The 12087-nt window shown below is 41.3% G+C and overlaps 1 protein-coding gene across 7 annotated transcripts in view; it reads right to left on the reverse strand.

Annotated features, from left to right (window-relative positions):
- Window positions 1-12087, reverse strand: part of ELMO1 (engulfment and cell motility 1) — a 310115-nt gene that overhangs the window by 232936 nt on the left and 65092 nt on the right. For all 7 annotated transcript variants that reach the window (XM_054817203.1, XM_054817196.1, XM_054817197.1 and 4 more), the window contains one exon: window positions 201-251. In XM_054817203.1, the coding sequence (XP_054673178.1) occupies window positions 201-251 (51 nt within the window). The remainder of the gene's footprint in view (window positions 1-200; window positions 252-12087) is intronic.

Consider the following 12087-nt stretch of genomic DNA (forward strand, 5'->3'; position numbering starts at 1 on the left):
TCAGCAAATGTCACTCAGATACCCCTGCCCCTATAACTCAAAAAAGAGAACAGCAGGTACAGTCATCTTGTGACCACACCATCATACTCCTTTGCAGGGATATTGTGGGATACAATGTAGCTAAAGCTTAAAAATACATACAATGATTTACTAATCAAATCTTCACTTTGAAGGGAGAGAAGAACATAACAATAACTCACTGGAGATGTTGTTAATCGAAGGATGGCTCCGTTTTTGATTTCATTACGATTCTGCAAGAGAAAAATCCAAAAGGTTTTATTTAAGACTCACATAAAAAGACGAAACATGCATTGAACAGAATGTTACACTAAACCAGCAACAGTACTTTCCCCTGTCTGTGTGCAAAAGCTTCCCTCTTTCATATGCGAGCTAACATCTATACAGCATTTTTCCCATCGAGGTATACTAACATTAGTTTCAAAAAAATAGGTGGCTGTTCACATGATATTTAATAAATCCAAACCCTTTCAAAAATGACTTCATGTTTTTCAAAGTTTAGCTTTCACTGGCAACTTCTAAATATTTTTTTTAAATATACTGTCCATGGTGTCTGGCTCTGGGATTGCGCTACATAGTTGAGGGGTTCGTAAGTTTGCTGAAACCTGTCATTAAACATCTGCAGGATTTAAAAGTTATGCCACTGGCTCTCCATTTTCTATAACAAGAACATGCTGACTTAAACCACTGGAACCAACCCGCTGAGCTCTGCCACCACGACTTTGCATTCTCCCTCAAAGCAAAAAAAAAAAAACAAAAAAAACCCCAACAAAACCCAACAAAAAAAACCCCCATCGCTGTTAGCGGTAAGTAAAGTTCAAACATGCAGTAAGTCATTCTCCCTACCCGGCTGGCAGAAAGAGGCGGCATTAAACATTTTCTTTTGGTTAAGCTCACATAACTTGTTCAATTAAACTAAAGCTATGGGGAGATAAAAAAGCTGCCAAGGCATAAGCTATGGCGTACGCTTACAGTATCCTCACAACTTTGTGGTCAATGCCCATGTACGTGGTCTTCCCCTGTGGCAAGCACAGGGGAGCCTGCCCCTCTCCCAACAAGCTACCTCCTGTTCGCCACAGGTTAAAAGAATACATTACCTAGCACAATGAACATACTAACAGGTACTGACTGCGCACAGCACAACGCACAGTCATAACTTTGCTCATGGTTCAATAGCCTGTTCATCGGCTGTTACCCTACTTCACCAAAGGAATCAGAGGAATCCCTAACAGTTTGACAGGCGAGAGCTAGTTTTGTTCTGAAGACCACATATTGCAGGCTTTCTGCAGACTGGTGTTTAGCCAAAAAAAAAAAAAAAAAAAAAAAAAGGTGTTTTTCTTCTCAGGCAATTTTTCTCAAATTCATTTCATCCTTCTTGCTCCCATTCTGATACACCTCAAATCCAAAATGCTAAAAACAGGATAAATCTTGCCTGAAACCAGGTCAAGTAGTTCCAAAATAAAGCTCTAGTACATTGTCTCTTTCTCAGTACCCAAGTCCTCTGTGGGATTGGTTCTCGTTATACACAAGATCATTCTCCACCCACCAACACTTCTTCATTCTAAGTGAAATAATTGAAGTGCCAGACAACACAGGGGGTACAAGGGAGAAGCTTTTTTACAGTAAAGCATCTTTGCTTACATATGTATAAACTCATCTCAGCCTTCTTCAGCAGTCTCCTCCTGCCAGTACAGCCCCAGGGAGGCTAGCCAGACAATACTTAAGAGAGGGGCAAAAAAGCGTGAGCAGCTAAGTACAGGGTGACTTCCCACAGGACTAACGAAGTGCCAGATTTTCTCCTCTCGTAGTAAAACAGCACCAGACTCAGCTACGTCTCATCATGTCTAAGGAATCTGTATGAAGTGGCAATAGTGCATTTGTGTGGTTTAATCTAAATCAGTGCTGAAACAAAATCACTTCGCAAACAGTTGTGGCGGCTTAAACTGTTACCACCTCCTGGATTAGCGGAACTGAATGCAAGTAATTGCCTTAGGACAGACAGTCAGCATAGGCTAAATCTACCTCCATCAACGGCGTAGGCTAAGGCACTGGACCTCAGCTGTATTAGGCCAGGGTGCACGCGTGCGGACACACACAGAGTATCATCACTTTTACTTGGAAGGTAGCAAATCCCAGCATGCAACAATATAAAAAACAGTTAGGGAATCAGACAACAATTAAACAACTTAAACTGTACCGATCACATTCAGAAGTGAAAGTTCACTGATAACTTTATGAAAATATTGGAGCCAAGTAAATAGACTGTTCTTAAACATAAGTAAGAGCACCCACACAGGCTTATTTTTTTCAGCAGCCTAACTTTGAGCTCAAAGTTTCTCATGCTTCCTGCTCTAATTAACATGAACTACCAAATCAGATGTACAAATTAGTTCATGTTTTAACAAGCTAACTCACTTCATCTGGGCCACAATAAGCATCTCTGCAAACACTCTTGGCCCATTGCAAACGCGAGGTACCAGGCTTTGCGTGAGAAGGCTACCCTATGGTCTCAGAAGGTCCAAGGAGTTTGCTGAACAGCGGAGTACTACTGCAAGGCAGGGTGCCTCTCTCATCACCCTCCTGCTGCATGCTCCCTTTTCTACCTCGCATCAGCACTGACACTGGACAGACCCGTTCGAGGGGTGAATCACAGGATGTCACTAACCTGGCAGAAAGCAGCCTTTGCTGGAAAGAGAGAATAGTTTTCTGTCAGGTTAATAAACAGAAACAAGCTCTGCAAGGGTTGAGCACCAGTGCTAACCCAGGAAAGATGGTGGAACCACACCTTTGGGAGCAGGTAAGAGGTGAGATAAAAAGAGAATAAGGGAAGCACGAGTAGGAATTATACCTTCCCCTTTTAGGAGCAGCAAGCTGTCAACCACATCCCGACTTACATTAATTCACAGTTGCTTCAGGCTGAAGCCACGCTCCGCAGTTTGTTCAATTACGATAGCTTTGTCACAAGCTGAAACCCTAACCCATAAAAAGTTTGGCTTAACTTGATATACCCTCTACAGTGTCATGCACGCAGGCTAAAAAATAAACCTCTAATTACATGAGGATACTTATAGATTGCATAGATTGAATATACAACCAATCTAGCAAGTGAAAAATATCTTGTTAAAAATATACTATTTCTCTATAGTCAGAAGAATTTAAAAACAAGTGGAAAAAGGGAAGCCGATAATCTGGTTGAAGTTCAGATACCACATACAGATAAACAAAAGTAGTACTATTCTTCAGAGTGACAGTATGTCAGCAGGTTATATATAAAATAGCAGAGGAAAAAGAACACACAGAGTACATAAAAGCATCGCTGTTCATTTATCAAGCAGAGTCTGAAACACCAAAGCCTTCAGACTCAAAAGTCGCGATGCCTGTTGGAGCCCACAGCACACGAAGCACAAAGACCTTTGTCTTGTCATGCCTGGCTCAGAGCAAAGTGCCTAAGTCTGCCCTATACCGTAAATTCAATCACTGCTATCACAAGAGATCGAGAGTTCATCTTCAACTCCTGATTGAGACAAAGACGTAAGGAAAACTGCCCATGCCTTCCCTCTGAATGTATTCAAAGCATCAAGTCTCTAACACAGCAGGCTAGCCAAAACTTGGAAAGGGTTAGCTGTTCCCCAATCAAAAATCCAATTTTGTTTATCCATTCTAAATAATGACTTAAGCACCTACCAAGAAACAGCATGTAAGTGTACAATTAAGCCAAGAGGATTTCCTACATTAACTGTGTGATGCAGTAGTCAGCATGCCAGTTAATTTCAATTGCAACATTTACACACAGTTAATCTGCTTAGTATTAGGGACAGCATCCTGTGGATTTCTTTTCCAGGATAACAGAATGTCATCCCAACACAGCAGCCTGGCTTTGGCAATCATACTCATAAGCACCACTGCTATTCAGGACAGAGTGCATTACCACCAAAAACCTCTTCCACGACATTTCTGATCTGTTTCTTATGTGTACATCAGGTCTGTAGGTATTGTTCATGTTGTTGATCTGTATTAGAGAAGCTTATTCCTGGGCAGAGAGGGAACTAGTGAAACAGCACTAGCCAAAATGCCCCTAAAAACCCTCTGAAACAAGAAAATAGATTTGTTATAAGTGTTACCTAGGACTAAGCAGTTATATTATGGATACAAATAAGTCCTATTTGCAATATTATGCCTAGCAAGAGCCTATACTCACTAGATGATTTCATTCTAATTGAGCAGGTAGTATTTCCAAGCATCATACTGCTGCACGACACTTTCCAAGCTGAGTTTTCAATCAGACAGACAAGTACTATCATGAAAACAAATAAACAACAAAGCACAGCAGAAAGTAGAGGATACCTGGACAGTTCACCTTGTGTTCACATCTTAGGGCCCTCTGTCTTCTAGCTCCACCAGGTGCAGCAACATGAACCTAGGTTATCTCCCACCAGATTCTGTTCCTTCTCAAAGCTCTGCCTTTACAGTGCCATAGGCTACTTTCCACAAAACACACACAGGAGACTGGCATAGACTTGCATCTAAAAAGCAGACCCCAAGCATTAACAGAGTCCATCAAATCATGGAAAAGGGAATGAAGGTATGTGAACTCCCTTTCAAGAAACCCTATCAAAACAGTCAAGCTGTTTATTCGGAGCTTTGCTGGAGACACACTTCGGAAAATTTATCACGCAAAATTAAAGTTTATTTTGCCATGTATTTGTCTTATCATTTAATAATCTGTTATACCCAGCAAAATGCCTCAAGATTCAGCTCACTGTAACTGGTTGGAATGGAATGTTTTCTTAACATATTTGAGGAAGACCTAGAAGCATTGGTTCCCATGGTTATAGCTCGCTCAGCACTATTCTTTAACCTTGACCAAACAGCTTCCTTCAAACTTCTTTAACTGGGCTAATGAATAACAGCCAAGAAATCTAAAATTCTTCACGTGTTTATATCATTAAGTACTAGATTCTTCCCTATTTCCATACCGCTATTTATTACACCTTCCTCCAAATTGACAGAACAACAAAAATTAGAGCTATGAAATATACTTTAAGTTAGTGACTCCATAACATTTTCACAAGGATTAGTTTGGGCAAGTAGTAAATAAGAAAAAATAATACTTAATAGAGTTCATTTCTAAGTCAACAACTCAGGAAAGAGAAGCAAAGTCCTTGTTGGCAGATCTCCCTTAAAGCACTGATTCAATGTGCTACAGCAGCCAGTAAACATCAGGCATCATCAGAAGCGCCGTCAACTAGAGAGAGGGCATCATTTTGCCACGACACAAGAACTTCATGCACCCATACACAGGGCACTGCGTGCAGTCCTGATCTTCACATCTTAAGGAGGATACAGTAGCATCAGGGAAAATGCAGAGAAAGGCAAGTGAAATGCTCAGTCTCATTGAGCAGCTGCCTCACAAGGCAAAGTCTCCTCAGTTTGGAGGGACAAAGGCCAGAGGAGGGAAAGTAGCGGACAAGCTGAATACAGAACTGTTGTTATCAAACCCTGCAGTGAGACAACTAGGAGGTAACTTCATGAAAGCAGTAAGGGATCAGTTTAAAGCAGATGAACAATGTACCTCTTCATTCAGCAGGCAGTGAGCTTCTTGAGCTTGCTGTTACAAGAGGTTGTGAAAGCAGGCAGTATCAGCAGGTTCAAGAAGAGACAAAAGAAATTCATGGCCCTTATACAGACATTAAATGGACTAAGTGTAGATGTAGCCTCCAACACCCATAGCACAACAAATGCGAATGCTGAGGAAGCAGGGAGTGAAAGCCATCACCAGGTCATAAAACTGAATGCATTTGCTACAATTACAGCTGGAGATAGACTAGATATAACATTCGGCTGATTTGGCAGGAAATTTCTTAAGTTCATTTTTAGTCACCGAAAACTTTAGTAAGATGAGAGTTAACAGATACAGGTAATTATCAAAATTGTACTACTTGGCATGACAGGACTGTACTGTTTTAGAAGAAACACAGAGGTAATTAATCTTGTGATAAAATTCCTTTCTGGGAAGCTGCTGTAAACAGGGAGAATGTCTTCTAGTTTTCACGTTAGAATTTGATGATAGCATTTTCCTTAAAAAAATTAAGTGTTGGTAGTTTGGCTGAAGTTTCTGAAGAGAGCAAGTTTTCTGCATGCTGTTTATTTATGCCTATTCAAGGATTACAGAAGCTAGTCAATAAACCAAGTTACACCAGTGGTGCAGTTTCAGGGTATATCTAATCCAGTGCAACTCTACAGCCCACCGGAGGCACAATTCTGTGCACAACCTTCTAGTGGGTGGGTTCCCAACACTTTCCTTACATTCGATCTACCAACATGCAGCAGCACAGTCAACCACCCAACCTTAAAAATTTACTTCTTCCTCTCCCATTCATTCACAAAAAGGAGGGAGGGAAAAAAATATCCAGAGTTTTCTTCTGTCAGATCCATGACTTGAACCAACTCACCTTCCAGCACTACAGTCACTAGGATGCTAGAGAAGTGAAGGGAATGAAGCAAGGGAGGGAAAAAAGAAAGCTCAACTACCTTTTTCTCCAGCAACCAACACTTATACCAGCTTGAATGCCACTGAAACCACATCCTAATAAAAGGTCCATACTTTGCACAATTTACTCATCTTTAGGTGGAGTGATCTACATGGACAACACTATGAGGTACCACTTGCTCTGCAGAGCAGCAGCGGCACTACACTGTGGGCAGACATCCTTCTGATGCATTAAAAGAAGTTACACACAAGTTATTTTTAACCTGGACCAGTTCCCCAATTCAAAGCAAACACACAGTTGTACCAGTAACACAGAAGGGGTGGGCAGATAACAAGCAGCCCCATCGTCCTCTGATAAGCTGGAACATAAGAGCTGCACCCTGCAAAATAAACATCAGGAAATGACAAACTTAACTGGGCTCATACTGTTATTGGTGAGATCACGTGGGGAAATCAGAACAGGGAACTGGTTTGGACACCAAAAAAACCCCAACAAACCAATAAGGATTGTCAAATTGAAGTCAGTACTTTGATGCAGTTCACCCAACACATTTACCCACAGCACCACTGAGGGGTCAGTGCAGGAGCAGTAGCTCCTTGAGCACATGCTGCTACTAAGAGAAATAGCTGAAGACCCAAGCCAAGACTATGGTTCACAGTCACTTTTGTCAAATCAAAGCACAGCTTGCTACCATAAAGCAGTTTTGCTTGTCAGTCTCTTGCTCATTCTTACTATCGTTTTTATGTGGCATAAACAATTGTATAACTACTTGATCAATCAACAAGGGAAAAAAACCTGAAAATTTTATCATTTTGGGTTTTGCCCAGTTTGCAAGGCAAAAAGACAGGAATAAGCACCATAGAATAAGCAGGAAAAGAGGGCCAGCTCATTTTATAAGCATCACATTTGGAACCACACTGGGACTTGTTTAAGGGGAAGCCTGCAGGTGCTTGTGCTTCTCTAACATGTACATCGTACTCCTACTCCCTTGCCTGAGCCCTTCCTCTCAGACACAGGGAGACTATAGGTAAAATATCCCTTCCCCATTTGTGACTACAGTCAGAATTTGCCAACAAATTCATTCCACATCAGCCTAAGCCAGTTCCACAAGCAACTGAGGGACATAACAGCTCACAGCTGTTAAAAAGAGCAAAGTTTCATCCCTCTTCCTATCCTTCCTTTAACTTCTTTCTTCTCTGCAGCCCATTCCTGGACATGATTCCAGGGTCCTGCCCCACCCTTACATCAGATCAGGCAGACTTTTTATTAAGCAAATTTAATGAAGTGGCACAAAATGATCCCCCCTTGCCACCACCTCCAAAAACAGTACAAAAAAATGCTGTAGCCAGCAGAAATGAAGTGGCAGGATCTCACGTGGAAGGGAAGAAGAAACCAGAACTGTCCCCTTTCAACAGCGAGCTGTGATGTCTGTTCAACCACACTTGTAAAACTACCCATCTATCTAAATAGGTTGTTCTTCAAGTATGAAGGCAATTTAAAGAGCACTTTTCTGGCAGCCAGATCTTAAACAGAACTGTTCGCTGTCAGCTGAACCCAAAACATTGCACTGTGCCTGTGGTACACCATACCTATCTTCAAGTGCTGTAACAGAAAGACAAGCCTTTTCAGAGCCTTTCCTCTCCAGTGATTACTTGCAAGGCAAAATTACAAACTAAATTTAAGACAAATAAATATCTATGCAGCTTTTTAAAAAAAAAAAATACTTGATCCATCTCATCCGCCTTGATGTGAAATGAAGGAACTAAGTAGAAGATATCGTCATACCAGATATTTAAAAAGGAGGCAAGCAGAAGAATTAAGCTGTTCATGCTGGGGCCAGAAAGCATAACAGGTTGACAGAACAGAATTATTTTCTTTGGAAAATTCAGCATAAATCTAAGTTCCTACAAAATGAGTCTAAGAACTAGGACTAATTTGCTAAGAGAAGGATGACCACTGTTCTCGAAATCAGCCTGAATGAAGCAGGATCAAAAGTGATTTAGTGTACGGATACTAAAGTTTTACTTCTGTTCACCAGAGAAATATAGTAGCGTCCACTAGTTTTTACTGGAGTCCGCAGGGCAGTGTTACCAGAATCCATCAAGCAGGCAGGAGCACAGCCACTCTGACTCCATGTGCTGCCCTTATTGTTAGGAATTTTTGCAGGGCTGTGCAGATGCCCCGCCATAGTAAGAAATTCGTGAATATGAGGGAAATATCACATGTCCTATTGGTGGCAGAGAAAAGGTCAGGCGTAGTTTGGTCCAGGTCAAGTCTGGATTGGAATCTGCCATTTATGTAGCGTTACTAACAAATGTAATGCAAAATGGCAAATGAGAGGAACAGATCACTTAATACGTTTCTCTAGTTCCCAGACTTCATGTCACTTCTCATTCTCAGCTGCTTACGAAGCATCAGGTCCTTCGGTGAATCAGAAACCTTCATTATTGAGAATGTTTACTTCCAACTCACTGAAGTTCAATTAGGTCAGTGAAAACAGATGAATACTAAAAACGTGAAAGAAAAAACCTCCAAAAAAAACCCCCAACCCTACAAGCGTCTTACTTCTTGTCCCGTCATTTGCAGACACTCCCACGCAAGGAGCCTGTAATGGCATAGCAGAATTTCACATGAATATACAATTACAGGTTGTATTCAGCAAAAAAATAGGTCACACGCAAAAGCACCTTTGAGAGAGAACAAGCACCAGGGACTCTACCCAGGTTCCCAGCTCAGGGAAGGCAGCAGGTAGAAAGATGTCCTGCCTGCAAACACAGCAAATAGCTGAGTAATGACAACGAAAGCAAGGTGGGGGCAGCTCCCTTTGCAAAATAGCACAAAAGTCTCTTGAAATTAATGGATGGAACTCAGTGTGTCTGCTCTCCTCCACTTCATGCAATAACATGTAAGAATGAAAGGGAAATGTGGGAGTCGGGAATGAAGGAGAAAAACACAAGGAGTTTTCACAGGCATCAGATGTAAAAAACTGAACACAATGAAATTGCGACTGAGTAAAAATGTACTGCAGTCAAACAGATGAATGAAATGTCCTTCCATTTAAAAGATAATATAAAATGGCACCAATATCACCACTTTGTGCTGAACATAGCTCAGAGCTGGCTCACAAAGCCCCTCAGCGAGAGCAAGCCAGCCTTTTATTCCTGATGCATGGTTAAGAGCCACCACGTTCTGCCTCCAGCACTGAAGCCAGCTCGAACACTATTCTTCCCCAATCCCACACTCCTGGTAAGGCCCCCTCGTTGATAAACGTTGTGGTTTATCTCACCTTCAGCTGTGACAAAACAACCATTTTTGAGGCTGTACTATAATCTGAACAGCTGCAGTGATCCAGATCCTTCACCATGTTTTTGGTTTTAGAGACTGAGTTTGAGCCAGTAACGATCCCTCCCAGACCCAGAGCCCACGGTGGGCAGTGCAGATGCACAAATGGATCTAGAGGAGCCAGACCGTGTCCGCAAGGCCAAGAATGAGCAGCGATAAAGGGCCAGCATACCCACCGATGTGCTGCATGAGCCACTCGGATGTCTGTCCCTGGATTCCCAGTACTGCCAGCAGAGGAACACAGTGGACAGATATCCAAGCTGTGGTTTTCAGCCCAGGAACACAGATAGCACAGAAAATTATACAGCCATTTCCTACTCTTCATATAGCATTTTCTGTTCTAAACCCAAGCTCATCCAGGCTATAGCATTTCTGAGTTACTATGCCTGATGTACACAAGCATCTACTCAGGTACAACCTGAACAGATTGAAGCAAAGGTGAGACTTTTTTGTTCTCTATTACACAGTACATAGCACAATGAGATCCCGATTCAGAAGTCAGGCTTTTAGATGTTTGACCTACCAAAGAAATGGCGCTCCATGATAAGAAAGGCCTTTAAAAAAAAAGGCACACCTATTAATGTAATTAAAATCAAATACAGTGTGATCAAAACACCAGCCAGGCTTGAGCTTATGCACTATTCCTGCTTGGTTTTCTTGTTCATATAACCTTATTTCTCCTGGTTTTTGTTTTGTTGTTGTTTGGTTGTTTTTTTTTTAAAAAAAAAAACCCTACTAAAATACATAAATAATAATTTCCACTGCACTTTCAGGGGCACAGATATAGCCCAACCAGAACCCTGGAGGCAGCAGTCCAAACTGCATCTGCTGTGACAAGCCCTACCTCTACTAGGAACTCCGACTGACTTGAGATTTGTTAAACGACCACCCTTATACTGTCTGAAGGAGTTACTGCTACTCCTGTAGAGGCATTTTTCCAAATAATATAGCCAGAAAAAAAAAAAGAGAGAAAGAACTGCTTGGGCGTTGTTTTTATTTAAGTGTGGTATAATCAGGAAATATAGGTCAGCTACAAAAGATAAAGAGTTCTGCATATGACAACCAAAACACAGATGCGCTGTTTGCCACCCAAAAGCAAAAATATAATTGTAAGCCATGTGTTGACAGTCCCACATTTGTAACATTTTCACTTCAAAGTTTCTTGTTACTTTGTACAAGAATTCATTAATTGCTCTTCTCTCTGGTGACTTTAAACAAGGTGATATTTTAAAAAGGCATCTCTACCTGGAAGGCCGTAAATCAGCAGTGACCCAGGTTCTGCAGAAACATGATCTAAACATAATGTTTTCTGCATATGTACAGACATACAATTAATCTTCGAGAGTAGTTAAAAATATTTACTTATTAGAAGCTGTCACTGTTGCAAAAGAGCTCTGCTCACGTACCAGTAAGAGGCAGATTAAAGCAATGTGGGCTTTAACAATTAGCGTGGTAGGTTCACTGAAGTGCATGCGTTTGTCCTCACGCCTGGTGTTTTTCACATTTTAATTCAGAAAGCAACAATATCCTACTGCACACAAATGAGGCAAAGTATGTAGAAGGGGTGATGGCCTATATAAGCCTCTCTTTATAGCCACTATCCAATAAGCAGTGATAAACAGTGAACAATATCTAATAAAAGTCACAGACATCTGAGTAACACTGGTGGCATTTAGAGCTCTTCTCTCTTATTTATGTGACTTAGTCAGACACTCTGCATATTTTCAGTAGGGAATAAACAAACTCAAAGTCCTCTCTGCAGAACAATCCAAAATGTTATAGAAGAGCATCATTTTCCACCCTTATTTCAAGTTAAAGGCAGCCAAAAGCCGTCAAATGTTCTTTTACGCAGAACAGAAAACATTTCTCTGCTCCAAAGCTGCAGGATCCTACCCAAAGGTGGAGGCAAAGCCCGGAAGATTCCTTCAATTCTATCAGCACAAATTCCATCAACAGTCCCAAGTATTCGCTCTATCCTGGCTTCTTGGAAATACTCACTGTACAATCAGAATTTCAATGCCAACAGGCAAGTTCAATTGTGTCTGGCTTACTGGAAAATGTTGTGTCACAATTCAGGGTAATTAGCAAAATAGTCTCATTATTTCGTTTGGGTGGAGGCAAAACACAGCAGCCAATAATTACTTCAACAGTTTTCCTTGTGATGGCCTTTGAAGTGTCTGTCAATTGAAACTTGAAAAGAAAGAAGATAAAACACACAAGCAAAAAAGGGAAGATC

Source organism: Grus americana, chromosome 2 (assembly GCF_028858705.1).
Source record: "Grus americana isolate bGruAme1 chromosome 2, bGruAme1.mat, whole genome shotgun sequence".
NCBI lineage: Eukaryota > Metazoa > Chordata > Aves > Gruiformes > Gruidae > Grus > Grus americana.